The sequence below is a fragment of the Syngnathus scovelli genome, chromosome 18 (assembly GCF_024217435.2).
Source record: "Syngnathus scovelli strain Florida chromosome 18, RoL_Ssco_1.2, whole genome shotgun sequence".
NCBI lineage: Eukaryota > Metazoa > Chordata > Actinopteri > Syngnathiformes > Syngnathidae > Syngnathus > Syngnathus scovelli.
The window spans coordinates 9,719,214-9,747,017 of record NC_090864.1 but is presented as its reverse complement, the minus strand read 5'-3'; the positions used below and the strand labels follow the sequence as shown (position 1 = coordinate 9,747,017).

Here is a 27,804-nt window from a genome sequence, read left to right as displayed (position 1 = left end):
CGAACTCCTCACTTAATCTAGCTTGACTTTGGTCCAGAGAAAGAGGAAAGGATGTGACTCCAGCCTCTCGTGTTTGTCATCAGCCCTCCATCCTTGTGCCGCATCTCTGTTTTTACCTGTTCTCATTCAAATGGAGCTCGATGGAAAGTAATCAGCGTGTACCACTTCCGTTTTTTACATCTGGAGAATGATCCACTCTCAGGTTATTTTATCCCAGGTAGGTCGATCGTCCCCATTGTTGCAGTGTAACGTTAGATGATGCAGCGGCCCACAACAGCGCCCGTTAGCTCGCATCTTTCATTGCATCCTCTACAACGACATGCCAAATGACATTTAAAACATTGCACGAGTAGCTGTAATGTTTTAAGAAGAATTTCATTAATATCTGTTTTAATGAAATTAATATCAGTTTTCAGCCCGGCGAGGGCTAATATCAATTATATATATATATATATATATATATATATATATATATATATATATATATATATATATATATATATATATATATATATATATATATATAATGTTTGTGTTGTGACATTTCATTTGATTTTATTTTTTACATGAACATGAGAGAAGAGGACTTCTACAATTAACTTGATGATGTCATTTCTGTTGAGTCAAGCAATTCAATTTATTGTATCTGTTGTAAATTGCACTTATCCGTAAATTTATATTGTAGGGTTAGGGTGGATTTTAAAGATTTGTTTATAGATAAACTATTTTTTTGTAATACTGTACTAGTATTGTAAAATATGGATTTCCCCCTCCTTTGTTTGGGGATTCCCCATTTTCAAAATCCTCTTAAATATTAGAGAAACACGTGACCCCGAAATCACTCTTTAATGCTCTTGTATTAAAAAAAATAATTGATGTCATAGAAAGTGATCATCTGTCCCGCAGAAATTCTCAGTCCCGCAGAAATTCTCAGTCTTTCAGTAATTCAATTTTTTAATTTTTTTTTTTTTTTGCAAAGGAAGACTGTCACATAACATCGCTTTACTCCCGGATGATCAAATTTGAATAATTATGCTGAATTTGCTCGTTAATTGCTCCTCTTAGCCTTCTCGAAAAAGTGAAAAGCACTGTAAGAATAAGCCCATTTACAGCAGAAAGAAAGATGCTGCGGCAGATTGCACTTTATATGCAACAACAGTTATTTCATAAATGTATCCAGCTCTGTCTTGAGGTTTCATTTCTGACTGGAGGCTACGAGCTTTTATGTCTTGACAAAAGTCAGCTTTCAACCGAGAAAGGGACTTTTTTATTTCCCCACTGTGTGCTGAGAAGCACAACAATACCACTGAAGGATGGTTAACCTTCCTCCATTAGTCGAGCCTTTCATACATGCTTAACTTATAGTAGTCGAGGTTAAAGAGTCACCGGAGTGCTGTATTTAAATAATATGTGACAATAGGACAAATTCTTAATTGAATTGGTGGATCAAATTACTAATCATGGTTTCAAAATGGGTCGTAAAGCGTGAAATGGAGCCTCCATCGTATCTCCAGTCCATATGGATTGCAATGACAAGCTTTACTGTAAACAATGAGTCATTATTGAGCTAGGAGATAATTTCATTTCCTGCATGCTTTCCTGTCTCCTATACCGAACTCGGCATGTGTGCTCAACGAATAATTATGTCATCTCCAAGGCAATTATACGAATTTATCTTGGGAATTTTCCGAACAAGAAAGAACAACTGAATATTTCCCCAGAGACTGCAACATTTGCACGAGTGTAACTAGCTGTGCCACCCGGTAGAATGCGAAACTAAAAGACTAATGAGGACTCTGGGGATTTGAACCCGAACGGATTAGGAAGTCTTTTATTTATCGTGACCCCGTACGTGCAACAATTTGCGATTGAGTATCGTTCAGCTCTACGCTTATAAGAACATACTTGCCTCCAGAAAATATCAACATAAAGCAGCACATTTTGAATCGTGTGAATCGGCTTGACTCGGCTCAATGCAATTAGTATCCTCAGCTCAAAACATTACAGTCATTATCCAAGGTTGTAGGCAGTTGGCGCCATAAATCAGAGTAATGGCAAGTGGCTCTTGACGTTAAAGTCCATCTCCTTCCAAACAAAGTGGGCGGCAACGTCTGCGGCTTTGCTTTTGATGGATGCTTGCGACTTCGAGAAAGATAGATGGCAAATACATGTCAGCCTCTTTTCATCAAGTCAAATATGATGTGACGGTTTTCCCTTGTCTCACCAAAACTTTTTGGGACGTACACCTGCTTCATTCGCTGCCTCTGCTTTTCTGTTTTTTGTGGTTTGTAACAGAGCACCCCCTCTCCTCCTCACGCTTCCCTCAGGTTTTGGTCTGCTTTGGGTTGACTGGTCATTATGCTGATGCAGCTCTGTAGTATCAAGGTCAGTGTGTACCCCCCCCCCCCTCCCGCCACCTATACCACCTTCATTTGCCTGCTTACCATCATATAGTACTTCACCCAAAAAAAAAATTCATGCTGCCTTTTTCTCCATTGCACAATAGCAAAAGCAAGTATTTTTGCTTTGTGTGCTGATAACCTTGCCTCTCTTTCACCGACTGCATGCTCAAAGCGCTTCAGCATTTCGACTGACCCGTCAAGGCTGGCTGAGCCATGCCCTTAGGCTCCTTTCTAACTGGAGCATTCCATGATATGAGATCCTAGGTTGGAAAATTGTCTTCCTTTATTACAACTAGCCACAGAGTCCACGTTGAAGAAAGACAACGATTGCATGGGTCGTTTCACAGAATTGCCGTATTTTCCAGAATATAAGACGCTACTTTTTGCACATGCGGCTTATCTATGGATTTTTCATGATTTTTATGATCTCGTATGATTTGTCCATATTCTCTTATATATGGAAATGAAACACTTATAGTCCAGTACGATTTTTATATATGAACAAAACTGGATTTTTTTTTTCCTGGTGCGCCTTATATTCAGGTGCGGCTTATAGTCCAGAAATTATATTAATTGATGGTTGATATAGTCCAATATATAGTATTTAAATTTTAGCATAATTCTAAAAAACAGGAATCACTATTATAAAGTGATATTCTCGTCTTGCAGAACCTGTACCAGAATCGCCTTTTTGGCCTGGCGGCTATGGCTTCACCGACCCGCAGCAACCAAAGCCGCCAGCGCTGTAAGGATCGTCACAGCTACGGGCCTGACTCCTTCGCTGTCAACGCTCTGAACCAGGAAGCCTTCGTGTTAGGGTTGCCACGGTCAACCAGCGACACGGATCTGGTCTCCCCGGACACTCGCTCCACCCTCACCGTAAGCGCTTCTCACTACACCGTCGGCCAGTCGGAAGACTTAGTGATCGCATGGGACATCAAGGAGGAGGTGGATGCTGGCGACTGGATCGGAATGTATCTCGTGGGTAAGTGAGTGTGAGAAAGTTCTGGTTGTCAGCGTTCATTATTTAGTGACATTTGTGTTTTGCCTTAAAGCCAGCAAAGGCTTGTTCCGTAACAAGAACACCTAAAGGCGATAATGGAATAAAATGTCAAGAGGTTGCTTCAAATCTTTCTCTTTTTTCTAGATGAGCCTTTATCTGAGAACTTTCTGGATTATAAAAACCGAGGCATCAATGGATCGCATAAAGGGCAAATTGTTTGGAAAGTTGACTGCAGCTCTCACTTCAGTGACAGTAAGTTTCTTTATCAACAATTTTCTTCCCTCAAGAAAAATGAAAATAAAAGGTTTTCTAATAAATATTTTTATTTTTAGATATAGATAGATTTTTAGATAGCATTTACGCTAAAGTCTATTTAGTCAAGGATATTTGAGATGTTCCACTTTGCTGAAATGTATTTGCACTGCTTTAAATCTTCAAAAACATTGAAAGTGTTTCATTACAAATATAATTTGAATTACAGCTGAGACACTGGTCTGCTTCAAGTACTACCATGGCGTCACTGGAGCACTGAGGGCAACCACACCCAGCCTAACCATCAAAAAGGCACCAGTGCCTGTGAGTATGACTTTAAATCAGAGCTTGATTCAATTCTGCTTTTCCAGATTTATGCTACGCTTGCATTTTTTTAATCATCTGTGCACACAACTGATAACGAAAGAAGCAAATGAAAAAAAAACATTCTGGGTTGAACTTGTGATAGTCGTGCCTCCAGCTTTTTCCTCCAAAAACCTTCTTGGGCACAGCTGGAAGTATTTGCCAGTGAAAGATCACGTCCTCGTCGCTTCAACGGCTAATCGCATTGCTTGCTCTGCATGTGTGGTGCTGAGACCCGAGGGAATGTGTTTAACCTTTGGAAGCTTCCCGAGTCTGTCTTTGCTGATGCTCCTCACTCGCACATGAAAAGAATTAGCTGTTAAAAGGGAGTTGACAGAAACATCACTTCAGAAATGATTATTCCACGAGTGTTTTGCTGTGAGCTACAAAATTGTTCTCCAAAATGTTCCATCGATTTTATACACTGACTTCTTTTTATCATCTGCTTGAATCTGACTTGGAGCCTCACTAAATCCATCTGCATCAAGCATACTCCATATCTTAGTTGGCAACGATCAGACCTACTCACTTCAATTTTGAAGTCTTTTTGTCAGCGCGGGTTTCGTGTGGGCCGCAGCGCAACTTTTGATTCAAAATGATCGCGTTAGATTCATGGACAATTTCTGACATGATCACGTGCTGGGATAAAAGTTGAGAAATGTGTCATAGAGGTCAGAGGAACATTTTTAAATGATGTGACAAAAGTACGTCTAGTGTTAATCAGTCAGAGCCTGTAGTGCGAGGAGGGATTGTATTTCCATGTGTGCCTTTTCAATCTGCTGCCTGGGGCACTTTGGAAATGCTGATGAAATGAGAACTTGATCTATACTGGCTTCTTCAGCACAAAGGAATAAAAATAACCACAGATAGGAAGGAGCAAAGGAGGGTGGAGTCAAGATAACAGAGGACAGTCCAGTGGACTGGAGAAAGGTGGATCACATTCAATTTGGTCAAACCCGAAGTATGTGATGGACTGCATGTGCCTTCAACTCGGACTGTTACCTCCCGGTCATCGTGAAAGGAGCGGCGCAAAAAGGATGAGGCTCTGCTGGATAGCTTGGGTAAAGCTTAATATTTACGCTTACTTGATTTAGTGCTTCTAGCTCAGCTTCTTTGTCCTAAAAGCATCAAGATGCATTCAAGAAATGGGGGGGGGGGGGAACCAAGACATTGATATTCAAGCTGTAGTGAAATAAATAGAGGACATCTGCGCTGGCGCTTTTCTTTCGGGCTCTAGTAGCCAAAAAAAGATTAGCATCTCATTAGAACGGATTGCTCCAAACATCTGTCTTTTTGTAATCCTTTTGTTTTCACTGCTGTCTCTGTGGATTGTTTTTTTTTTTTTTTTTTTTTTTTGACAGTTGCATAAGCCTTCAAAATGCATACAGCATTTCAGCTTTGGGAATAAAAAATTGAACAAGTCTGACTCACTGCCACATTGCGATAACATAAATTCTTAACGGCGTTCCTTCTAACTTCTACAGTTCTGTTCCTTCAATATGGTGAGAATTATTTCGTTAATGATATGACAACGTGATATATTTTTTTTGCTTCTATAGGTTTTAAAGCCAGTGGTAAGTCCTGAGGTCAACCAAGGACGAGGAAGCAGGAGACTCATTAACTTTTCACTGTCAGGTAGGAAATCAACGTCTACCTTTTAACACTCGCATCCACATGATCCTGAGAATTTCTCCGCTAACATTTTTTTTTGTGTTCTTGCTCTCTCTTATGCTCCACTGACCTCACACCGCAGACCTCCAAGCTGTTGGTTTGAAGAAGGGGATGTTCTTTAATCCCGACCCGTACCTCAAACTGTCCATTCAGCCTGGAAAGCATAGCATCTTCCCTTCGTTGCCGCACCACGGTCAGGAGAAACGCTCCGGCGTTGTCTGCAACACAATCAACCCTCAATGGAGTGCAGAGGTATAAATATTCTTCATCAAAAATGCCAGATTTAGTCATTTTTCAATTTCAGGTCCTTGAGGAACAGACTGTGTGATCGTTTAAGTTGGAGCATTTCAGTGTTTTTTTTTGTTCAAGCGTTTCAATCGTGGGTGAATGAAAAGTTGTGTAAAAGAGCAGGGGGAGGAAAAAAAAAAAATCATCTCCTCACTTATTCCTAGCATCCGCACCACTCTTGCTACACACAGATGAGCACTTTGAGTGCACATCCTCTTCCTCCCAGCCTCTCCCCATCCACATTTATTGAGTTAGTCCCTCAGCCTTCTCACACATGCAGCCGTCTGCTCGTTCCCTGGTTCATACTTTTAAATTATTCACTTCTTTCTATTTTCCTCCTATATCACTGTGGCTCTCCCAGCACAATGTGTCTTGACTTCCTCAGGATTATTTCACTTTTTCAGCAAGCCATTTGATGTCATCTAATTCCTCTTTTTTACCATTGAGCTCTTTCAATATGATTTTCGAGTCATCCATCAAGCCACGCAAGAACAGAAGCAAACCACGAGACGAGCTAAACTAATATTACGCTCGACACGATGAGAGCAAACATATCAAGTAGCCCTCAAATCCAATAACGCTGAGCGATCGAAATGTCACAACGCGCTTTTTCTTTGTTTTTGTTTTTCCCCGTTCCTGCAGAGATTTAACTTTTTGTCGCTACCCACTGATGTTCTGGAGATTGAAGTCAAGGACAAGTTTGCTAAAAGTCGGCCAATCATCAAGCGCTTCCTGGGGAAGCTGTCCGTCCCTGTTCAGAGGCTGCTGGAAAAACATGCCATTGGGTAAAACTCTTAGAAAAAATATTAATATTTATTTTTATTATTTGTTTTTTTTTTTAACCTGCTCTTTTTGGTCAACAGAGACCGGGTCGTCAGTTACTCTCTGGGTCGCAGGCTACCAACTGATCACGTGTGCGGACATTTACAATTCCGATTTGAGCTCGCCACCTCCATTCATCCAGGTACTTTACGTCCTAGCTAAGTATTTTTGCATTTCTGCTTCATCGTCGATTTATTTGTCACGGCGCTATTGAGGGATGAGGAAAATACACGCTGTGGTGTGGACTGACAGTGAGCGAGACCACAGCGTGAAAGTTCAAGATCGGAACAACACTTACCGAGTGTTTTCTCAGCCCTGGTGATTGCCAAGATCTATCTGCTGTCTTTTGTTTGCTCGTTTCCTGCAACACCAAACAAAAGCGAGTCGAGAGAAAAGAAAACTTCAAAAAACAAATTGATCAAATATTTACAGAAATGTGCTCGCTTATGTGAGTCAGAGGCCCCGAAGCATAATATTCCCTTTCGAATTTCTCTCCTCCCAGATGATGAGGACGTTTCGCTGGTCATAGAATCAGCCTGCCCTGAGGTCGGCGCCGCCGATGCACCCGATGATGACACATTAAGCGTAGGGCGCGATACGGCCGAGCTCCCTATGGATGCCCCTCCCGACCCCGAGACCCCAACGCCCTTAGCCTCAACAGCCCAACCCAGCGAGGACCTCGACGTGTCCGGAGAGGTTGAAGAAGCCGCTATGGAGGACGAGAGCACAGTGAGAGAGGAACCGGCTACGACCGAGCCGCAGGTGCAGAGCGAAGACGGCCAATCGGCCGACGACACCGTGAGAACGCTTGTGGAGGGGGAATCGGAAGATGCACCGCAGGAGGAAGAGGAAGCCCAGAGAGAAGATGATGTTACACTAGCTGAGGAGGGGGTAGCAGTAGAAGATGACAAGAAAGCTCAATCAGATGGACCAACTGAAGATACTGGAGCAGTAAGTCCAAATAACGACGCAGTGACTACAGACAGCAATGACGCATCGCAAGATTTACTCACGGAAACAACTGAAGTATCAACGGGAGGAGAAAGCAGCAACGGTCCCTGTCCCTGCATCTTCTCAAACTACAATTCCCAAGGTCCTCTCCGGCGTAAAACTCGCCCTTGCTCTCTGCCGGTGTCGGAGCTGGAGAACGTGATCGCCTCGGCGTGCGGCGAGCCGGAGACGCCTCGATCGCACTACATCCGCATCCACCATCTCCTCCACAGTCTCCCCTCGGCACAGCGTCGAGCTCCGAGCCAGGACGAGGAAGATATGGAAGAAGGGGGGAACACCAGCACAATTCAGGACTACACATCACCAACCCTTAAAAACACCAAAGACACACAGGAAGATGAAGATGAGATAACCCAGTCACCCTCTCAGGTAGGACTGTAGTATTGAAATATAATATTAATGCTGTACTGAGGTTCTGTGAGAGGAGCTGAGTCTCCAGTACAATAGTTTTCACTTATTTTTTTTATATGTCTATTTTAAAAAGCTGACTTCACGATGACCCATTTTGAATTATGTAAAATGTCTTTTCAGGTGGAAGAGTGTCCCGGTCCGTGTTGCTGTCGCTCCATCCCACGCAGCCTTTCCATTGAACGTCTGTCGGAACTAAACCAGCTCCTGGAAGGTGACGGAGGAGGTGGAGTGCACGCAGCAGTCAGAAGGATCTCGCTTTCATACTTGGAAAGCGAGGAGGGGGATTCCGGTAGCACAGTTGGGAAACCAAATACAGGCCATCGGACCCGGGGGGAAAATGAGTGCGAATTGTGTGACACCTCCTGCTACAGCACATCCTGCTACAGCACGTCTTGCTATAGCACGTCGTGCTACAGCAACTCGGGCCACGAGGGCAGGGGCCGCATCTGCAGCCACACCCGCCTCTCCTCTGTGGACAGCAACCGGCTCTCCGGCAGCACGGTGTTCTCCTCGCAGGACGAAGAGGAGGAGGAGAGCACCTTTGAGTCGGGACCGGACGTAAACAACTGTCCCGAGGGCCAGGAGGTGGGCGGGGCCGGTGGGGAGAGGAGTGGAAGATGGAAAGAGGCCAGGGGAGAGGAACGTGGAGAATCAGCTGGGGCTGAGTCACGGGACACCAACAGCACGAGTAAGTGATGGGAAAGGTTTTGGAATGTTTGGTGGAATACGAGACTCCTCAAGAGGGGGGGGGGCAAGGCTATCTGTCTATCTTCGAATCATTTTAACCCCTATCATTCCATCTCCCTTCCAAATAATTTTTCAAAGAACCATTGTGTACTTTCTTTCATCTTGCAAGAAAAATGTTTATCTCAAAATACGAAATGGGTCAACAGAATTTGTGAACACGTTTTGCCAATTTGGAGCATCACTGATACCACAGACACCCGCGGCGGATTGACATGTGTCGCGTTATCCTCCAACAGATCCCACTGTGTAATCATCTTCGGAAATTTGCTCTCATTATCTCGTTGCCATGACAACCCAAGAGTGCCTACTTTAGCGCAATGCCACCCAACCCTCAAAGCACACAAAGAAAAATGTTGCAATGGTGGAGATGGAGGTTAAATGTGGGGCATTTGGTGATTGGCAAAGAGATGTAGCTTGCTCCAACCAATGTAGCTTGTGCCCCCCCCCCCCCCCCCCCGCCCTCACGTATTCCCAACTGTCTCCCGTAGGCTCAGGCTTCTCACCTCCCGTTGGCCACCCTCCAGTCCTTCTTCCCAGCCTTGACTTAAACCATTTTCCTGCCGCCACTGACCAAACCTTACCTCCAAGTAAGCAGCAACACATCTTACTGTGGAGTCACATGCCAACATGCCTTATTGTGTTCAAAGTGACGTCATCCCTTTTTGTGTTTGTCGCCATCGCTCCCTCCTCCACTTCCTCCCATGCTCCCCCACGCTTGCTCAGGGCCAATCCAAAGACGAGCTAAGGGAAATTAGCGTAGATGTTACATTTGATGCCTTCAAAGAACTACGACGGAGAATTAGTTGTAAATATCATCTCAAGCTAATGATTTTGTTTGCCGTGGCCCAGACTGGGAAGCACGCATAGACAGCCACGGCAGAGTTTTCTACGTCGACCACGTCAACCGCACCACCACCTGGCAGAGACCAAGTCACGGCGGCAAGTGTGGTCATGGGATTCCCCGATCTGGATCCAGTCAGCAGATGGAGCAGCTCAACAGGAGGTCAGATCCAAGGAGTGTGAGCCTGAATTCAAAAGATGTAGATCATCTTTAGTTAAACAACGGCTCGAAACGATTACTCGATTCCATAATTTGGGCATATTCAAATTTCGAGCAGGCTTTTCAACCATGATGACAATTTTGCTAGGTATCAGAGCATCCAGAGAACCATGGCCACTGAAGAGGAAGGTGGCAGTCAGAGGTTAGAGAGAACTCCCAGTGTTGAGACCGACTCAGATGCTCCTCCAACCGCCACAGGTGAGCTTCTCGTCCTTTGCTTACATCTTCTAATCGCCGGTTGGACAATGCTATGATTTATCTTTGTGTCCACAAGGTCCAGCATCACCTGTCAATCACCAGAAGATCAGCCAACTTCTCCAGTCACCCGCTGTTAAGTTCATCACCCATCCGGAATTCTTCACGATGTTGCATAGTAACTACGTGAGTGCCCCACACGACATTCTCCAAATCGGAAATTCCATTTCCACGTCAATCTTTTTTTCTCCGTCTTTCCCAGTCAGCCTATCGGATGTTCACCAGCAGCAGCTGCGTGAAACACATGATCCTGAAGGTGCGGCGTGATGCCAAAAACTTTGAGCGCTACCAACATAACCGGGACCTGGTGGTCTTCCTCAACAAATTTGCAGACACTCAACTGGAGTTGCCACGGGGTTGGGAGATCAAGACTGACCCCCAGGGCAAGGTCAGAACACCTTCAACTTGGAGACTTTTAGATTACGACATTTGAGTTTATTCCCATCTGCTTTGCAGTCTTTCTTTGTGGACCACAACAGTCGAGCCACAACCTTCATCGACCCTCGAATCCCTCTTCAGAACGGCCGACTACCGGGTCACCTGGCCCACAGGCAACATTTGCAGAGGTTACGCAGCTACAGCGCCGGAGAGGTAATATTTCATCCTCTCGAAATTGACAATATTAAACAACAGACCTTTAGAAAAGTTAACTTTTTTTGTAGGCTTCTGATGTGTCTAGGAATCGAGGAGCTTCATTTATGTCCAGGCCTGCAAACAGCCTAGTCGCCGCCATACGAAGCCAACATCACGTTGACCCGCAACAGTCCAATGCCGCATGTAAGCCCCGTTAATTATTTTTGGGAACTAAAGAACATAAATGGAACGCTTTTTAACCTGTTCACCGTCTTTTTCCGTTCTCCCGTTCTTTTTAGCGTACAATGAGAAGATTGTGGCTTTCCTTCGCCAGCCGAACATTTTTGACATGTTGCAGGAGCGGCAACCCAACCTGAACAGAAACTATGCGCTCAGGTACGTTTGAATATTTGTGGTTTGGTCTTCACAACTTTAATTATTTTAGTCTTTGGTGTCTAAAATTCTGGTGTCTTTTTTTTTTTAATAGGGAAAAGATCCATTACCTTCGATCTGAAGGTACCCAGGGTGTTGAAAAGCTATCATGTGATGCAGACCTGGTTATCTTGTTAAGGTAAATAATTCCACTGCACTATAAACCGACATTTTTACTGTGATATCTTGAAAACAAAAGGAAAGATGCTTTTTTTTTTCTTCCTGAAGTTTGTTTGAAGAGGAGATCATGTCGTATATTCCGCCTCACCCAATCCATCCTGGCTTTAGTTTCTCCCCGCGCTGTTCACCCGGCAACTCGCCGCAGAACTCTCCCGGTAGGTCGATTCACGGATCATGTTTTGTTTGGAATTGTAACATCTTATTTTGACATCTTTTGATGCGTTTATGTAGGTTTACAGAGAGCCAGGGCTCCAGCACCTTACCGGAGAGACTTTGAAGCCAAGCTCAGAAACTTCTACAGAAAATTAGAAGCAAAGGGCTACGGGCAGGGACCGGGCAAGATTAAGTAAGACTGACTTCAATACAAATTGCAGTCATCCTCATTTAGGGTGGTGATTGTCATGATCTTCTCATCCTTGCAGACTACTGATAAGGCGAGAACATTTGCTGGAAGGCACCTTCAACCAGGTGATGGCATATTCCCGCAAAGAGCTACAGAGGAATAAACTTTACGTTACCTTCCTGGGAGAGGAGGGGTGAGGATCCCATCACAATGTTCTTCTAGCCGGGAAATCGGAGCACTAATCGGTTTCCTCCCTCCGTCGTCTAGGTTGGATTACAGCGGACCCTCCCGAGAGTTTTTCTTCCTTTTGTCTCAGGAGTTGTTTAATCCATATTATGGTCTTTTTGAATACTCAGCCAATGACACATACACTGTTCAAATCAGCCCCATGTCGGCGTTTGTGGAGAACCATCTGGAATGGTAAGTTGTCCATAAAGAGTCAATCCAATTTTCATTCCAATAGGTCACATGACTTACAAATGTACTTTGTGAGTGTCCAGGTTCCGTTTCAGTGGGCGCATTCTAGGTCTGGCTTTGATTCATCAATACCTTCTTGATGCTTTCTTCACCAGACCTTTCTACAAGGCGCTACTCAGGCTGTGAGCATTATAAAGCGTTTCAATTACCTTCCATACTGGAACGTACGTCATTGCGGTGAACCTTTTGTCCTTCCAGTCCAACAGATCTTTCTGATTTGGAGTATCTTGATGAGGAGTTCCATCAATCTCTACAGTGGATGAAAGACAATGACATCACAGATATCCTGGACCTCACGTTTACTGTTAACGAGGAGGTCTTCGGCCAAGTGAGTGTGCACAAAAATAGGTACAAACCGTAGTCTTCAATACATCATGTTCATTGTGTTGTTTTTTTTGTTACTAGGTAACGGAACGGGAGTTGAAGTCTGGAGGCTCCAACCTGCAAGTGACTGAGAAGAACAAAAAGGATTACATTGAGCGAATGACCAAGTGGAGGGTGGAAAGAGGGGTGGTGCAACAGACGGAGGCGCTCGTCAGAGGCTTCTACGAGGTTGGTTGAGCTTTACGTTATCAAAAAGAATAAACAGACAACTACTTTTTCTTTTTTTTTTTTTATATCACAGGTGGTAGACTCCAGGTTAGTGTCGGTGTTCGACGCCCGAGAACTGGAGCTGGTTATTGCCGGGACTGTTGAGATTGATCTTGGGGATTGGCGGAGCAATACAGAGTATAGAGGAGGTAAGAATCAAAGTTTTTTCCTGATAATTTCTTAATAACCCAACTATTGCTTCGTCAGTCAATATTCCATAACTGTTCTACTCACCAGGCTACCATGATGGCCACATCGTGATGAGATGGTTTTGGGCTGCTGTGGAGCGTTTCAACAATGAGCAGCGTCTCCGCCTACTCCAGTTTGTAACCGGGACGTCCAGCGTGCCGTATGAAGGCTTTGCCGCCTTGCGCGGATCCAACGGCCTCCGACGCTTCTGCATCGAGAAGTGGGGCAAAGTGACCTCTCTACCCAGGTAAATAAAAAAAAAAATAATCGGTCATGTCTATCGTAAACCGTGTTTTTAATTTCTTTTATGATTCCATTTCCGTTCTTCCAGGGCCCATACGTGTTTTAACCGTCTCGACCTGCCTCCATACCCTTCGTACACTATGTTGTACGATAAACTGCTGACGGCCGTGGAGGAAACCAGCACATTCGGTCTGGAGTGAGACGTACGAAGGGCAAAGGTCGTTTCTCGGAAGGTTGACCGGAAAGCGTCGCGCGACCGACGCGTTGTGGATTCTGTGATTGTGCAGACTGAGCAAAGATGTGGCTCACGTGGATATTGTCAAATGAATGTTATGGTACAGTGTATTAGTCTCACTTTTGAGGGTCTTTGTGACAGGAAGGGGCCGTTCGGAGAATCACGCCAGAACTACATTAGCGTTAAGAGGATGTACAATGGTATCAATCATAAAACATGCAGCCAGCATGCACGTAGCCAGATGCTAATAGCAACAAATATAGCTTATATATAAAACCACTGATGACAACTTAACAGTTAACATCTTGCCACTTTTTTGTTTTTTTTCCTGTTCCTTTATGAATCCTCAGTTGGGTTACTTTAAAATATGTAAATGGGCACAAATGATCTTTTAAGACGCAACAATCATGCTGAAATTTTAATAATTGAATGAAAACGTGAAATGCTATTCAGAATTGCAATGAATAATATATATTGGGTCTGTTTATATACAGGCTGTTTCATAAATGAGGTGTGAATTTAAAGTTACAAATTAATGGTTTACATGCTCAGGTAGTTTATTGGACGTTACAAATACAAATGAAATGGACGCCAAAGAAACAATCACGTGTAGTATTTAACATAGTAAAGGCTGCTTGGTAAAATTATTTAAAAGCCAAGAATTGGAGTGAGCAATGCAAGTTTTCAATCAAATATTTAATATATTAATGTGACAGTAAAAGCAGCAGGGAAGATTCTTTATTCAGAGAATTGAGCATTAGAGTTAGAATTACTTGAATTGACCCAAAAAAAAGGAAATACGTGTATTTGGGGGGGGAAAAAAAAATATTGTGGGTCTGAACCACTGGGAAAAATAAGCCAGAAATATACAAAGCATTTTAAAAAGCCATTTCCTCCCCACATATTATGCAATGTCAACTGACTAATAATTCTAAAAAGCATTTTACAGTAGGCGGTCTGTTCCCAAAGAAAATAATGAAAATAGATCTACATTGATTTCTTTCTATTGTCATCAACTTGCCTACGCCAGGACTGAGACGCGCCCCGAAAAAGGAAATAAGACATTTCTGTAGTACTATCACACAAACAATATGCACCAAAGATGAGCAAGACGGTTCTCATGTTCTGTCTGAACTTGATGAAAATATTCCCAAATTACCGTCAGTGTTCCATTTTGAATATTTAAGCTCTTTTTTATTTTTTTTCTCCAAGCTTCTACTTCATCTTTCTGTTACTGACAATGAATAGTCCACAAAGATTGCAATGGCGCTTGAAATTCCTTCTTGCCCAAGGTGACCATGACACAAAGTGCTTACCTTGAACTTATCTTTAAGTCTTCCACAACGATTGCGGTGCAGCAACAATACATTCTGTCGGTGGCGTCTCGGGACTGGTGAGGACTTTTTGGTCTTTGTGTATGTGCAAGAGTGACAATTCTTCTAGTTCATTCTCCTATGAAGAAATTTGGCCATTTTAGGTGCAAGAAAAACAAACTTATAAAGTAGTGTAGCTCCATAACTTGTTCAAAATAGCTTGTTAGATCTCCATTTTGATTCTAATCAAATATTAGCAACCAGATGATTAATGCGGAGGCCTAAATAACAAAACTCGAGAGGGCAAAGACGATTATGTTGCAGATACCATGTTTTTGCTACCAATTTTTTTCTACTGTTATTTCTACAGTATTGTATTCTAATTCAAGGGGTTCACTTGAAGCTTTCCTCGAATGTTGTTTGTTCATTGACGACGAGAGCCTGCCTTCATTTTGAAGCCTTTGCATTTTGATATTTATGGCTTTTCTATTATTGATGTAGCTCACTTATTATGTTTTTGGTTTTTAATCATGTTGTCCGGCTAAACTGTCAATCATTTTTTTCCACATCACAAATGTGCAAGACTATATTATTTATTAGTGTGCGGCACGTTACAAGCAATCGAGATATTTTGCCCACAATGATATTAAATGGGGGTAAAAAATATATCCCGGTAATAAACATGGTTATGGAATTTTGTTACTATCAGTTATTACAGAAATAATTATGAAAATAAGCTTTTGAGAATGGATCATATTTGTCAAAGTTACAAATGGTGGTTCATGGTCTTTTTTTGTGGTGGGGGGGGGCTGAAGACAGAGGCATGCATTTTGTGTGTACATTTTTTGTGTTGTTATTCACATATGTAGATAATGTTGAAAAGTACAGTTTTATTATTTATTGAAATAAATGCTCAGGCAGTCCCTCCAATACAAGTACCACTATTCCACTGGATGAATCGATGTTCATTTGCTGACATTGACTATGTTGTATGAAGTGAAGGCAGTGTTTGCCACTGTTGTCTAAAATAAAAATATTGCAAAATGTATTTATTTTATGGCTGGAATTCAGTTGTCATGAAACTACAATCATTAAAATTTAAAATGAGGTCCTGAGTTTAGAAATAGGCCTACCTCTGGTCTTGTACTTGCTGCATATTGGAGGTGGGTTATTCTACAACTTTAAAAACGCACATGACAAAGTTAAACTAAAATAAATTGAGTCACTTAATTTCACTTACCTCCTGGAATGCAGTTCTGGCTGTAGTTGTCTTTTGTAAATGAAGTCACAGCGCCACTTAGTGGACAAACAGTGTTAGGACATCATTCAGCACCAGCATTTAAGTAGTTTTAAATAGTGTGTGTTAAATACACAAAAAATCTCATGAACTCACAATTGTACTTACAACCTTGTCTGCTTTCAGCTTTTTTATTGTTAGCTATTCTTATACAATTTTGTACATAATATACTAATTTATACAAGAATTCACATATTGACAAGTCATATTTCAATAATGAAGCCCCGCCGACTAGGCAGGCAGCATGCTGTGCAGATGCAAAGAAATTAGCCCCCCAAAAATAATCTTGTCACATTCCATCTCAAATTTGCTATTTCACAATAGATGAGAGGAAAATAAATCAAACTGTTTTTCTCTTAAAAAAAAACTCCAATGGAAAATCTCAAGAGTCCAAGCCTTGAAAAAGAAAATGAAGCATTCAGCACTATTAAGAGGTCACACCACATAATTCTCTCAGCACGCAAGCACACCAAAAAAAAAAAACCTCATAAAAAGTGCGTCATGAGCATCAGTTGATAAGAAAAATCTGATATGCGACTTGATATGTTGTAAAAGTGACTCATAGCGCCTCTCAACTCAGTCTGAAAAAAAATAAACATGAATGTGCTGCTACTAGTTTGTTCACATTTTCAGTCTGAGATTTAAAGGCTTTTAAAGTCAGACGTCATCACCATTGATCAATCTGAGAGCCAATCAAATACAGACCAAAAACCATCACAGGTCGATGCGTGAGATATTTTTTTTTTTGCTGACACTTTTTTGCCTCGTTGATAGGTGGGGACAAAAAAAAATCCCTGAAACCTGATTTGAAGTGAATGCTGAGCGGCAGAAATCTGACTGGCCACAAAGCGTGTGGATATTATAATAATAAAAAAAAAAAGAAAAATTCTGCTATCCAATCACCTGGTTTGGACTTAACATCACAGGTGTTGCCAGTCGATGGCCACCAGCGTCTGATTGGCCTCTTGAGCGTGACCTATGACCTCGGCGATACCGTGCTGACGCCACAGACGCTCAATCTTCCTGTAACGCTCGATGCAGAGATGGAGTGGGTTTCCCCGCCTGTAACAGATCGGCACAAAAATCATAAGGAAATTAAATTGGACAGTGTTATAAAAGTTTGGGAGTTTTCACGACAGTTTTTTTAGCTCAGTGCTATCCAAAAGAACATAAAAGTGCTTACTTGAGGCCCTGATCTGTCTCGCCGTAGTCGTCCAGGTAAGGGGGAGGATAGAAGCATCCCTTTGTTTTACCTGCCACAAACAAGACCTGACTCTCTCGAACCCTGAAAAGACAAAGAGCTGCCGTTATATTGTGCTCAATTTAGGCCAAAAGGTCAAGAGTCATTACCTGAGGAAGAGCCCGAGGCCTGCCCCACAGGTGAAGGTGTGGGCAGTGCAGGCGCCGACATCCTCGCCGTCCACTTCGGTTTGACAGCAATAACTCTGCGAGCACAGCATGGCGCCGCACACCAGACACAGAGTGGGAGCACGTGACTTGTCTCCCCCTGACCGAGGGCACCTGTACCATTTGGATGACGCACAAGACTTAGATATTCGCGTCGATGAATATGGACACCCTGTGTACTGACGTAAAGCTCGACGCCTGGTTAATCAGCACGCTGTAATCTTCGGGCAGGTCGATGAGTCGATTTGACTCTCGCGGGAAGCTGATAACGCCGCCCCCTTGCAACGTCTGTCTGACCGATGCCTGGCAACACCAACTGCGTGCACACAAACATACAGATTAAAATCAATATTGTGTGTGTGACTTAGTTTGAAGGTTTAGGGGGGGTAAAAAAAAAAATAAAAAAGGTGGGGGCTGAAGTTGTTTTATTCAAAAAAATATCTACCTGTGTATAAGTGGCTCGAGCAGCGTTTGTTGGCTCTGGTAGAGCTGCAGCAGGTTGGAAGGCAGACTGAGGTAGCTACACAGCGCCTCCCATTGGCCAGGTCCTGTACCTACAACACACAGTACATATGATGTCGCTGCTTGTTTGTGTTAAAGTTCCGCTCTGATTTGCCGGCAACTAGTCAGCACGCTACCAATGAGCCATTTTCAAAGAACCGCCACACACAAGTTATGAAGGTATTACCCAGAAGGTCAGTTGGGGGCGCTGTTGAGTTTAGGTGGTGAAAGAAGAGAGCGGCGCATCGCAGGAACGGTGAGACGCCCGCTTTCACACAACGCCACAGCTGCCAGGGAGCTACGTCGGGTAAAAGACTAGAGACACAGAGCGACATTTAGAGCTGGCAAATTTCAGCTGTGACTTGACCTTACCTGCCCAGGTGTTTCTTGAGTGTGTTATATAGCTGACACGTGAGCTCCTCCTCCTCTGACCCCGTGCCGTCCTGCTCCATACACAACTCCTCTGCAAACAGACCACCAGGTAAATATGGATATGTAAAAATAAAACAAGATTAAAAAACTTGTTTTGCGAGTACCCGTGTTGGAAGTGAGCAGAACTTGAACCAGGTGAGCAACAGTGATTAGGTGAAGGAGGTGGACATGAGCAGAGTCGATGGCATGTCGTCCTGACTGGTCCAGACTGTGAACGGACGTGTAGGACAAAACGCTGTAAACCTGTAAAAGATATTGATTTGGATCAGGAAGTGACGAAAAAATCAATTGTACTTTCAGTTTGCAATCTTTTTTTAAATGTCAGATTCTTTTAAGACTTGTTATACAGAAGAACATATTTCAAGATGCTCTGGAATATTAAAGTGGGATAACTAACTCACCAAAAGGTGGAACATGTCAATATCCAGGATGCATGGAGCGTTTTCAACCTGAGGATCTGGAATGAGAGCTACAAAAGAGACAAATAGACATTCAAAACGATGTCACTTGATACTTTGATTTGTGCGATTAACATTAAAATGTCTACCTGCAAACAGTCTGATGAAGTGTTTGTGGACTGCATGCAATGAAGCCGATGTCCAGCAAGCCCAACTGAACCTGGTGATGGAGCTTAAGCAGTCATCCTGTAACAGTACGCGACGATGTCATAATTCACACTTGGCATATCTCAGAATAATTCTGTGAGGAGAGCTCAATATAAAAGACATGCCCTCAAAAATGGTCTGTTAGGAGATACCATTACCTGTCTGCAGGGTAAACTTCCAAATAAAGGCTTCTCTTCATCCATCAGGAGACGCTCTGGAAGCAGAAGCATAGTTGGGATGACGTTGGTGAGCGCAGAATGTGGAACTGATTTAGTGAGTGTGTGCGTGTGTACCAATTGCTTGGATGGTGTAGGCGCAAGTGGACCAACTCAACACAGGGACTCTGTGGTCCTGCTCGTTCGGGTTGGCTTTTAGTCCCACCTTGTAGGTTGACATACTAAACGTGGTTATCATCTCGATGATGCTGCTGGAGAAGGGGTTTCTGACGAAGAGAAGGAATGACGTTAGCAGCTGCCGATTCAATAACGGAGATAAATGACTGACTCACAGTGGAGTGAAATCAATTCGGAATCCTTCGGGTACTGGAGGTGCCATTTCTTCTCCTGCGTCTGAGAAAGAAAACCCACACAGACGTAAATGCACGTCCAATCGACTTCACACGACCTAGGACTGACCTCTTGAGGGGTTTTGATGGGCATAGTGAAGAGCAGCAATCTCCTCTTTGGTGGTCTTTAGCCAAACGGACAGATTGGGGTGATCGACACTTAAAAGATAAACGGAAGAGTATGATCGATATTGTTCCAACGGTTCCAACTTCTCACGACCATTAATCAGACTGTGAAAATACACATTACGTAATTATCATGCAACGTGTGTACACACACACCTTCGGTCAGGTGTTTGTGTATGTGGCAGCAGAGGGATGACGGTGTTGCTAAGGCACTCGCACAGAGGACAAAGGAACTCTCCGTTCTCCACGTCGTAGCTGGTGTGCCCTCGCAAACGCTGCTGCCGTCTCTGCTCTTTCAACTGCACCGCTTCAAAGTACCTGAACGCAAAGATGTTCAATATTTGCAAAAGGACTGAGTCCATCTCCTCCAGGCTCTCACCTCTGCCAGCAGGTGGCATGCATGATGTGTCCACAGCTGGTCGTGTGAATACCCATTGAAAGGTCAGGATGAATGAACAAAGGGTCATGTTGTTCTAAAAAAAAAGAAAAAACAATGAATAAATACTGATTGAGTATGTTTATGTTTAAATAAAAAGACGGCAGTTAATTGCACCTGCATTGGGCAAAGCGCAGTAGCGTTTCTTGGCTAAAACGGTGGAGCGCTGGACAAAAGCGGCCAACACCATTGCTCGGCCGTGACATTTGACCTCCTGCTCCTCCTGACACAAGATGCAGGTGACAAGCTGACGCCGCTCGGTTCCTCTTGCCACCCTTGTGGGGCCAACGCAGACCTGAGAGATGGAGAATGCCTCCGAACTGGAGGGACTGCAAAAAGTGAGAGGTGATGGAATATATTTAGCCAACAGCACCATCTAGTGATGGCAAAATTAAGTGTCAAATTTGCTTCATGATGTATTTTTTGACTCTTCTCGATGGCACTGTTAGTTTATTAAATGGGTTTGAGAAGTCAGCCTAATGTTGCCATCTAGAGGACTCCAAAAATACAGCAGCTGCTTTATGAAGCACATTTGAAGCTTCATTAGAGTACCTGTGGTCTGCACCGGCAGACGTGGACGCCTCAAGCTCTTCCATACTTTGCTGGAAAAGTTCTTTGTTCTCATTGATGAAGTGTTTCTGCATCTCCGACATCTGAGCCATGATTTTTTCCCTCCGTAGCCGAGCCATCTCAGCTTTCCTCTTCCGCTCGGCCTTGTCTTTGTCCCGTATCGTCTGCAGGAAGACGGCAAACACGCCCATCAATTATCAAATGTATTTTAAACTGTAAAAGCAGTTTGTGGCTGACCTCTTCCGGTCCATGTCCTTGGCTGATGGTAACAGTGGAGGCTGAGGAGGAACGTTCTCTAATGGTTTTGATGTTCGCCACCATCTGTACACAAATTTGAAACAAGCGTGTCGAGGAAAAAAGATAGCAAGGCGGGTCCGGGTGTAACGTATTGATGATCAAGCTCAATTATTGTACCTTTAGAATCCAGGTGATCATGTCTTTATGGACCTCTAGATGAGGAGCATTCTGTAGACTCTCCAATAAAGCAAGAACACTTCCTGAATTACTAGGAGCATCGCCTGGACCTGCAAATAAAACCATTACATTTCATACACGCAAATAAGAAATCAATATGTTGCTATGGTTATCTGCACTGACGTGTGATTTTGGCGGTATATATGAAGGTGACGTCATCCTCGCCGTTGCTATTTTCCAGCTGTTGCTGCTCTTCCAGCAGAGCCATGCCTACCAAATGGAGCACCTACACAGTGGCCACACAAAGCATCTTTAGTTCCTCAGGTTGAGATGTTTATTGAAGATCCCTGTATGAAACCCATATGATACATTCCCTGTTTTCTGCTTAAATTTATCTTCTCAATTTGACAAGCCCAACTATCTTGCTACCACAGTGGATGGGTGTCTCACCCTCTGCAGCATGGACTCTGTCCAGCCTCCTCCTCGTGCCTCCATCGCCCACTGCAGCACAGCCCCCTCCACAGCCACCAGCACATCACACTGCAGAAGGTTCACCAGGCTAGCGAAGAGGGGGCAAAGCGATGGAGGGACTGGTGGGGCAAGGGCTGTGTGGAACATAAATACACATTAGTACTTTTATTTGAAGGGTTTGTCTATTAGATTTAGTTGATATGGTCCGTCTGTGAGACACCAAAACAAGTTTTCACCTGGGTCCTCTCCACTCTGTCTCCTCTGCTTCCTCTGAGCCTCTTCTGCCTGCACACATAATAAGCATGATACACACCCAAAAACTAAAATCGACAATAACAGTAAGTATTTGTTTACCTTGGACTGGTCGGCTCTGCTGTAGTGGTAGAAGTAAAGGTTGAAGTGCTTGTTCCACTCGGGCCGCAGTTCATAAAGACCACGCCCTGTCACACCTGGCTTCCTGTTAAATCGAGATGATTTTGAAACACTGTAGCGTATTTTAAATCCTCTTTGGTTCCATTGAAAATGAAATCAAATGAACACACTAACTTGAACGAAGCGACACTGTCGATGACGCGCTCTAGACCAGTCTCCTTATTTCCCTGAAGAACAAGCAGCAAACTTCATAAAGATCCAATATGGAGAGTGGTTTAGCTTGCAGGTGTCTTACATTCTCTGGAAGAGCCTTCACCAGCTCACTATGAGCCATAGGTTTGATTGACAACTGGTGGATGATCTCTCTTCGAACCTCGTCAAATGGCTCCACCTGGCCCACGCCTGCCACGTAACGTTCACCTGACCAACACAAATCACATGAGACAGAATTTTCAATTGCTCTTCTTTAAAGAAAAACGTACCAATCACAGTGATGATTAAGTGTAGCATCTCTTCGATCAAGGTATTGTTCTGCTGGACCAAATCCTGGGTAAAAAAAAAACAGGGGGGGGGGGGAATGAGCAAGGCGAAAACAAGCAAATTAGAGTGTCCGAATCCAAAACTAACCTTATTGGTTGGTTTATATCTCTTTCGGCAGTCTGCGAACCTAAAAATGTGAAAAAGTTCAAAACGGCTAAGAACGATCATCAGGAAGTGGTTTGGATCCATCATTGAGGCACCGACCTGTGAAAAGAGACAGCGACTAAGAAACGACAAAAAAAATTCTGCATCTATCAGTGGACTCATTAGATTTGGTTCGTACCTGAAGCATAATAATATCTTTGTCGAACATCTCCACTCTGCACTTCACATTGTGGTAATAATAAATCTGAAACAAAAAAATAGACATTAATTCTACATGTTGCATTTTCTCGCCACCGGGTTCACATCAACGCAGTCAAACCAATACTGAAGACAAAATTTCAGCTGACCTGGTTTATTAGCGAGAAGCCGTTCCTTCTCCACATCCCAGCGAGTACTTGAGCACAGAGCACCAGGCATCGGAGTGGGAGTTCAATCAGAAGCGGAGGGCTGAGTTCCCCCTGCGGGTAAGAAGACAACCAAAAGCGAGATCAAATTTAAAAAAAAGGAAGTTCTGGTCTCTCTATATCAAAATATGCTCACATATGCAATGGTAACGCACACAAAAATTGTTACCAACCAATGGGAGTTGTTCAGGTAGGCGAGCGGCAACATCTGTTCTGCTGAGCAGAACATGGAGACCTAGAGAAGAATGGTGCATCAGAACCACAATCATATATTGAAGGACAAAAAATTCACATTGATTTACCTGCAAGTAGTCTGCAGACAGGCAGGTGGATGGACACTTTGTCTTGAGACACCTGGTACATAAATGTCTCCACGCAGTGACCAGCCAGACTTAAGCTTATTGGCTGTTCACCATCTGGAAGGCCACTGTGGCACTGGCTGACTGCACTCAAACACTTCCTGTAGGCTTCGATCAACACACGCTCCTGGCGCATGATAAGGAAAGAAAGATCAATATTTTCACATAGTGGTGACAAGACAAAAAATATTCAAATGTCTCACATCAGTGGAGCACCACTCCTGGATCATGGATATGATATGCGTTAATTTCATCTGTAGGGTGAATGCCGCCTCCCACTCAGGTTCCATCTCGATGTGTTGCCCAACTTGCCGAACCACCGGGTCCATACCCTGAAAGATTATCTATAAGGTTCTGCATTCTGTGCATGTGTCTGCATACTTGTGCTTACCTGCATACACTTAAGGAGCTCCAGAAAAGCGTCCAAACCTTCGAGAAACTTCTCTCTGAGCTCATCGCTCCATTCGGAGGGTCGACTGATTAAGACATACCTGGACACACGCAAAATGGTTGCAGTTTGGTGCGTCGCTGGTCTAATGGTGTCTAAATAATCGACAAGTATTTGTTGTATGCATCTTTTGACAGATAATCATCCAGTCCTCCATTTTTATCACATACAGTCAATGGGATATATTATTGAGTTGGCTACTTGAGGTCTCCGATGAGGCTCTGGACTCGTCCAAACTTGAAGGCCTGCTGGGCGGTGTAGCGGTCAAATTGAAAGCGTCCCTGCAGATCTCTGTGACGGAGATGATCGACAAACGTCCTGATGATGGTCGTCATCAGGTTCTCCTTCACCATCAACATCCGAGCCTGAAATAAATCACAGGGATACGTTACGCAACTTTTCACCCTTTGACCTTTTCTTGACATATGAGAACATACTTGGCCTGATGAGGCAATAGGGGTGCCGGCAAAAAAGGAGAACTCACCATTGTTGGCACGGTGAAGAGCTGTACAGACAGTGAGGTCACGGACACCACCCTCTCGTGGTCATCTTCCATGAAATCTGTCTGGAGGCGTCTGTAGTTCTTGGCAAACTGGATAGCAAAGACCTTCTTGTACTTTAAATCCATTAGGAGGCTGTTCATCAACAGCTGGTGGTAGATGTTCCTTGCTCCTTCACAGTGGGTGGAAAAACAACAGTTACCAAAATGAGAAATTGTTCAATATCGCTATGGAAAATAAAACAACACCTTTCCACATCTTGGAGTCGTTGAGCATTAAGCGGTCAACCAGTGACGAGTTTTCTCCTTCTGGACCTTCCTCAAGTCCCACCTGACACAATATCCTCCTCAAGCCATCTGAAAGAAGGACACAAAGCAATAAATATATTTACTTCCAACAAGTGTAAAGACGCCGTTCAAATGAAAACGTACCTGAGTATTGAATAATTTGTCCCAACCAGCTCAGAGCTTTCAGAGCAAAACACTGATGGGCAACAACAGATGAGTGCATCACCTCAACTCTGAGAGGTTTCGACTGGCGGCTGGTGTTCCTCTGTGGACAAATAATCAAGAGTAAGGGGTCTATTTGCAGGGGAGAAATAAGAAGCCAAATGGATAAAAAACCCACCACTATAACAGTCTTGGCTTGTTCACAAAACTGAAAGTCCCCATATCGAACGGACTTCCTGCCCTGTAAAAGAACAAAGTCCAATTTAGCACCAAATGGCCTCGCTGATCTTTTTATCTCCATGAATAACCAGTACACATAATTATTTAAGTTACTCTGTAATGCTAACCTATTATTAAAAGTTAATTTCAGTTGCGAGGGTGTGTTACCGGAAAACAGGAAGTTCGAGGCAAGCGAAAGGAAAGCAATACTGACATCTCTGTCCACAGTGGTGGCAAAGCTGACGGCTTCTTTCTGGCTGCAGTTGACAGCCTTCTGCAGGGTGTAGATCACTTGTTCATAGGTGTGGACTTCATCATTGAATAGCATGCAGTAGTAGTTGTCTCCTCTTTCACTGGACAAAAAAAAAAACACACAAAGCGTAAAAATGACACTGCACTTTGTAGGATTGTATTTCAAAGCAGTTTACATACGGTGGTTCGAGGCCTGCGGGAAGTTGATCTTCTTGTGTCCAAGTAAGCATGTCCACAGCATATTTGAGGATGATGGAAAAAATGTTGTAACTGCGGACGACCATGTCAGCCGGAAGCTGGGCTGAAGGGTCCTGTGGGTATTGGTCTCGTGTCAATTTAAATAATTTTATGTAAAGCTTCCGTAGTTGGGGGGGGTAACGGTAGCTTAGACACACCTCCTCTGAGTCTTTGTTGGTGGTCGGTGTGTGTTTCTGGCAGTAAGGACCCTTCTTCCAGGCTTCAGCGTCCCCGCAGTCACAGAAGCCCCCGCCGCCGGACGTGGTCATCTGAATACACACATACAGTCGGGTGTGTCACCTCCAGATGACAAGCTGCTGTCGGTTTCAGGGTTGGTTATCGTAAGAAAAGTCCCTGACCTATATTGATACTAACTGGTGCTCCGATGACAGGAAGACAGACTCATGATAATTATCAAGCACCTGAATAGTTTCGGCAAACAGGAAAGTGTCGATATGTTTACATATTTGCATCCTGTACTTATTCTGTCAAGTCTTGTATACTCACTCTGTATCGGTGATCTTTATGAACGCTGCCCAGGAAACACTGCATGCACAAAACACAGGTGGGGTCGGCTGCACAGTCCCTGAAGTAAACACACACAAAACATTTTGTTAAAATCATTGTTTCCCTCCGCTACGTTAGCATGGGACCCTCGACGGTGTGCATTCCCTTGATTGGTTAACAGAATTGTCACCTCTGTGCAAAGGTGCAGCTCGTGCGGCACGTCAAGAATGCTTGCACATTCCTAACTTGTAGTTAGTGTGTGTGTTTGTTGCCTCAAAGCGTAACTGTCTGGATTTTACCTGCAGGAATAGGTGGGCTCTCCAACCTTGAAGACATGCCCGCACAGTGGTGACGGCTGATTGTTTTCCTGCAGTTGAGGGAGGCCTACAGCTGGATCCTCGCCCAGAAGCAGCCACTCCAAAGGAGCCAAGAGAAGCAGCTGACATGCCAGTTCTTCCCTCTGCTCCTCTCTCTGCTCCTCACGACTACTGCAGCCACTGGGGCCCAAGCAAAGGATTCTGGGGACATTTTCTGCCAAGTGGCGATAGATTTCCACCTGTAGATTTCCTTCTGCCAACCACCGCTGAAAAAAACAACAAGAGGATTTTAGAAAGTGCTAATTTAGTGTCCAGACAGTACATACAACATAAAATTTGGAAATTATATTGTATTGCAAAGCATATCTCCTGTCTTAATACCAACGTCACACTACTCACTTGCAATGAGTATGAAATGAAAACAACAAGAACTTTTAGTTCCTTTTTTGACTAATCACTAAATAGATAAGAAGTTGGGAAGCAACAATATAGGTGATCTTCCTTTCTACTATATTGTTGGCATACATCCACTCAATTTAAACTGACTCATCCCCAAAAAAAACTCTTTATTAGCAGGGATTTGACCTGGAAAGACCTTTGCAGTGCATTAGACACGAGTTCCATCATATTGTTTCATTTTTTCCTATCTTTCTCAAAGATTACTTGTGATTTATGACATTTGGAAAGTGATAACGTGTACAAATTTGCCAACATGTAAGCAGGGTTGAATTAGTCAAATAAGACATGTTACCATCAAGAGACACATAAAGTGTAAATTAAGACGATTAAAAAAAACAATCACTGTGGTTAAAGTAGTTAAAATACGTACAATCGTGCTGTTTTAAACGATTTAAACGCAAGTGATCTATTGACAGTTTGTGTTTCTGTCATACGTTGAGGTTGACACACTGACGTGTTGTTTTGACAGGCTTCACCTGACATCCAGATGTTGTATACAGCGAGAAGCTAAAATTAGCATTAGCAATCGGTAACCTAGTGATCGGCAAATTAATCCCGCAAACAACACATTAGGTGGGTCAATCGGTTGAGAGTGACGTAACGGCGGAAGGGTTGACAGTCACGACAGCTGACAGCTGGGATAGACGCTTACCGACGCTGTGTCTTTAGCTGAGAAATTCAAGAATTCCGAGCATAGATCGGACATTAGGGCTCTTCTGTCGGGTTCTGCCTCAGCCATCTTTCCTCCCACAGTTCTGTGGCGAAGACGAAGAACCCGGAAGCGGAAATATTTCGTAGGCGTGGGGCGGAGCCACGTCGTCGAATAAACCTTTCAAAGTAGAAAATAAATTTAGAAATTAATTCTGATCAGAAAATAACTTTGATAGAGATTAATATATTTTAAATATTATTTTAGAAATTAAAAATATTGTAATTATGTTAGTTACCCCT

General features: G+C 43.5%; 2 protein-coding genes across 5 annotated transcripts; one reads left to right on the top strand and one right to left on the bottom strand.

The window, feature by feature from the left end:
• The first annotated feature begins 40 nt into the window (after nucleotides 1-40).
• Nucleotides 41-15,909, top strand: LOC125986091 (E3 ubiquitin-protein ligase HECW1). 2 transcript variants are annotated; one of them, XM_049749505.2, is made up of 30 exons: nucleotides 42-217; nucleotides 2,296-2,385; nucleotides 3,072-3,387; nucleotides 3,550-3,657; nucleotides 3,887-3,981; nucleotides 5,580-5,655; nucleotides 5,774-5,943; nucleotides 6,622-6,764; nucleotides 6,843-6,943; nucleotides 7,304-8,181; nucleotides 8,344-8,911; nucleotides 9,459-9,557; nucleotides 9,820-9,973; nucleotides 10,119-10,228; nucleotides 10,305-10,411; nucleotides 10,488-10,673; nucleotides 10,742-10,876; nucleotides 10,948-11,062; nucleotides 11,158-11,254; nucleotides 11,346-11,429; nucleotides 11,519-11,625; nucleotides 11,702-11,816; nucleotides 11,893-12,006; nucleotides 12,081-12,233; nucleotides 12,314-12,412; nucleotides 12,489-12,618; nucleotides 12,696-12,842; nucleotides 12,916-13,030; nucleotides 13,119-13,317; nucleotides 13,402-15,909. In XM_049749505.2, exons 2-30 carry the CDS (start codon nucleotides 2,359-2,361, stop codon nucleotides 13,511-13,513), a joined length of 4,860 nt encoding a protein of 1,619 aa, XP_049605462.1. In that variant the 5' UTR covers nucleotides 42-217; nucleotides 2,296-2,358; the 3' UTR covers nucleotides 13,514-15,909. The 2 variants fall into 2 exon arrangements, with proteins under 2 accessions (XP_049605461.1, XP_049605462.1); XM_049749504.2 differs by lacking the exon at nucleotides 2,296-2,385 and having other exon boundaries at nucleotides 41-217.
• A 347-nt stretch (nucleotides 15,910-16,256) lies between these two features.
• On the bottom strand, nucleotides 16,257-27,623 carry ubr2 (ubiquitin protein ligase E3 component n-recognin 2). Of its 3 annotated transcripts, none has more exons than XM_049749502.2 (45): nucleotides 27,506-27,623; nucleotides 26,377-26,660; nucleotides 26,078-26,156; nucleotides 25,729-25,839; nucleotides 25,514-25,644; nucleotides 25,296-25,434; nucleotides 25,041-25,103; nucleotides 24,845-24,965; nucleotides 24,662-24,769; nucleotides 24,398-24,585; nucleotides 24,115-24,278; nucleotides 23,857-23,956; nucleotides 23,669-23,797; nucleotides 23,409-23,592; nucleotides 23,262-23,341; nucleotides 23,050-23,160; nucleotides 22,881-22,946; nucleotides 22,685-22,801; nucleotides 22,540-22,603; nucleotides 22,353-22,477; nucleotides 22,232-22,284; nucleotides 22,040-22,142; nucleotides 21,922-21,970; nucleotides 21,665-21,819; nucleotides 21,398-21,500; nucleotides 21,215-21,324; nucleotides 21,038-21,121; nucleotides 20,783-20,964; nucleotides 20,348-20,559; nucleotides 20,174-20,267; nucleotides 19,951-20,112; nucleotides 19,739-19,827; nucleotides 19,612-19,672; nucleotides 19,397-19,545; nucleotides 19,262-19,317; nucleotides 19,046-19,142; nucleotides 18,900-18,967; nucleotides 18,603-18,741; nucleotides 18,439-18,529; nucleotides 18,254-18,381; nucleotides 18,011-18,119; nucleotides 17,750-17,881; nucleotides 17,509-17,679; nucleotides 17,342-17,443; nucleotides 16,257-17,220 (listed from the first exon to the last, which is right to left on the bottom strand). In XM_049749502.2, the coding sequence occupies exons 1-45, from the start codon at nucleotides 27,590-27,592 to the stop codon at nucleotides 17,079-17,081; spliced, it is 5,292 nt and encodes a 1,763-aa protein (XP_049605459.1). In that variant the 5' UTR covers nucleotides 27,593-27,623; the 3' UTR covers nucleotides 16,257-17,078. The 3 variants fall into 3 exon arrangements, with proteins under 3 accessions (XP_049605459.1, XP_049605460.1, XP_049605458.1); XM_049749503.2 differs by having other exon boundaries at nucleotides 23,280-23,341; XM_049749501.2 differs by having other exon boundaries at nucleotides 23,280-23,341; nucleotides 24,845-25,103.
• Nucleotides 27,624-27,804: the final 181 nt, after the last annotated feature.

Coding starts and splice junctions, on each gene's coding strand:
- LOC125986091 (XM_049749504.2), top strand. CDS start 188: ATGATCCACTCTCAGGTTATTTTATCCCAG. Junction 3,388..3,549: donor GATCGGAATGTATCTCGTGG/GTAAGTGAGTGT, acceptor TCTTTTTTCTAG/ATGAGCCTTTATCTGAGAAC. Junction 10,877..10,947: donor GCAGCTACAGCGCCGGAGAG/GTAATATTTCAT, acceptor CTTTTTTTGTAG/GCTTCTGATGTGTCTAGGAA.
- ubr2 (XM_049749501.2), bottom strand. CDS start 27,592: ATGGCTGAGGCAGAACCCGACAGAAGAGCCCTAATGTCCGATCTATGC. Junction 22,143..22,231: donor GACAGTGTCGCTTCGTTCAA/GTTAGTGTGTTC, acceptor TCGATTTAACAG/GAAGCCAGGTGTGACAGGGC. Junction 20,113..20,173: donor CATGCCACCTGCTGGCAGAG/GTGAGAGCCTGG, acceptor CTTTGCGTTCAG/GTACTTTGAAGCGGTGCAGT.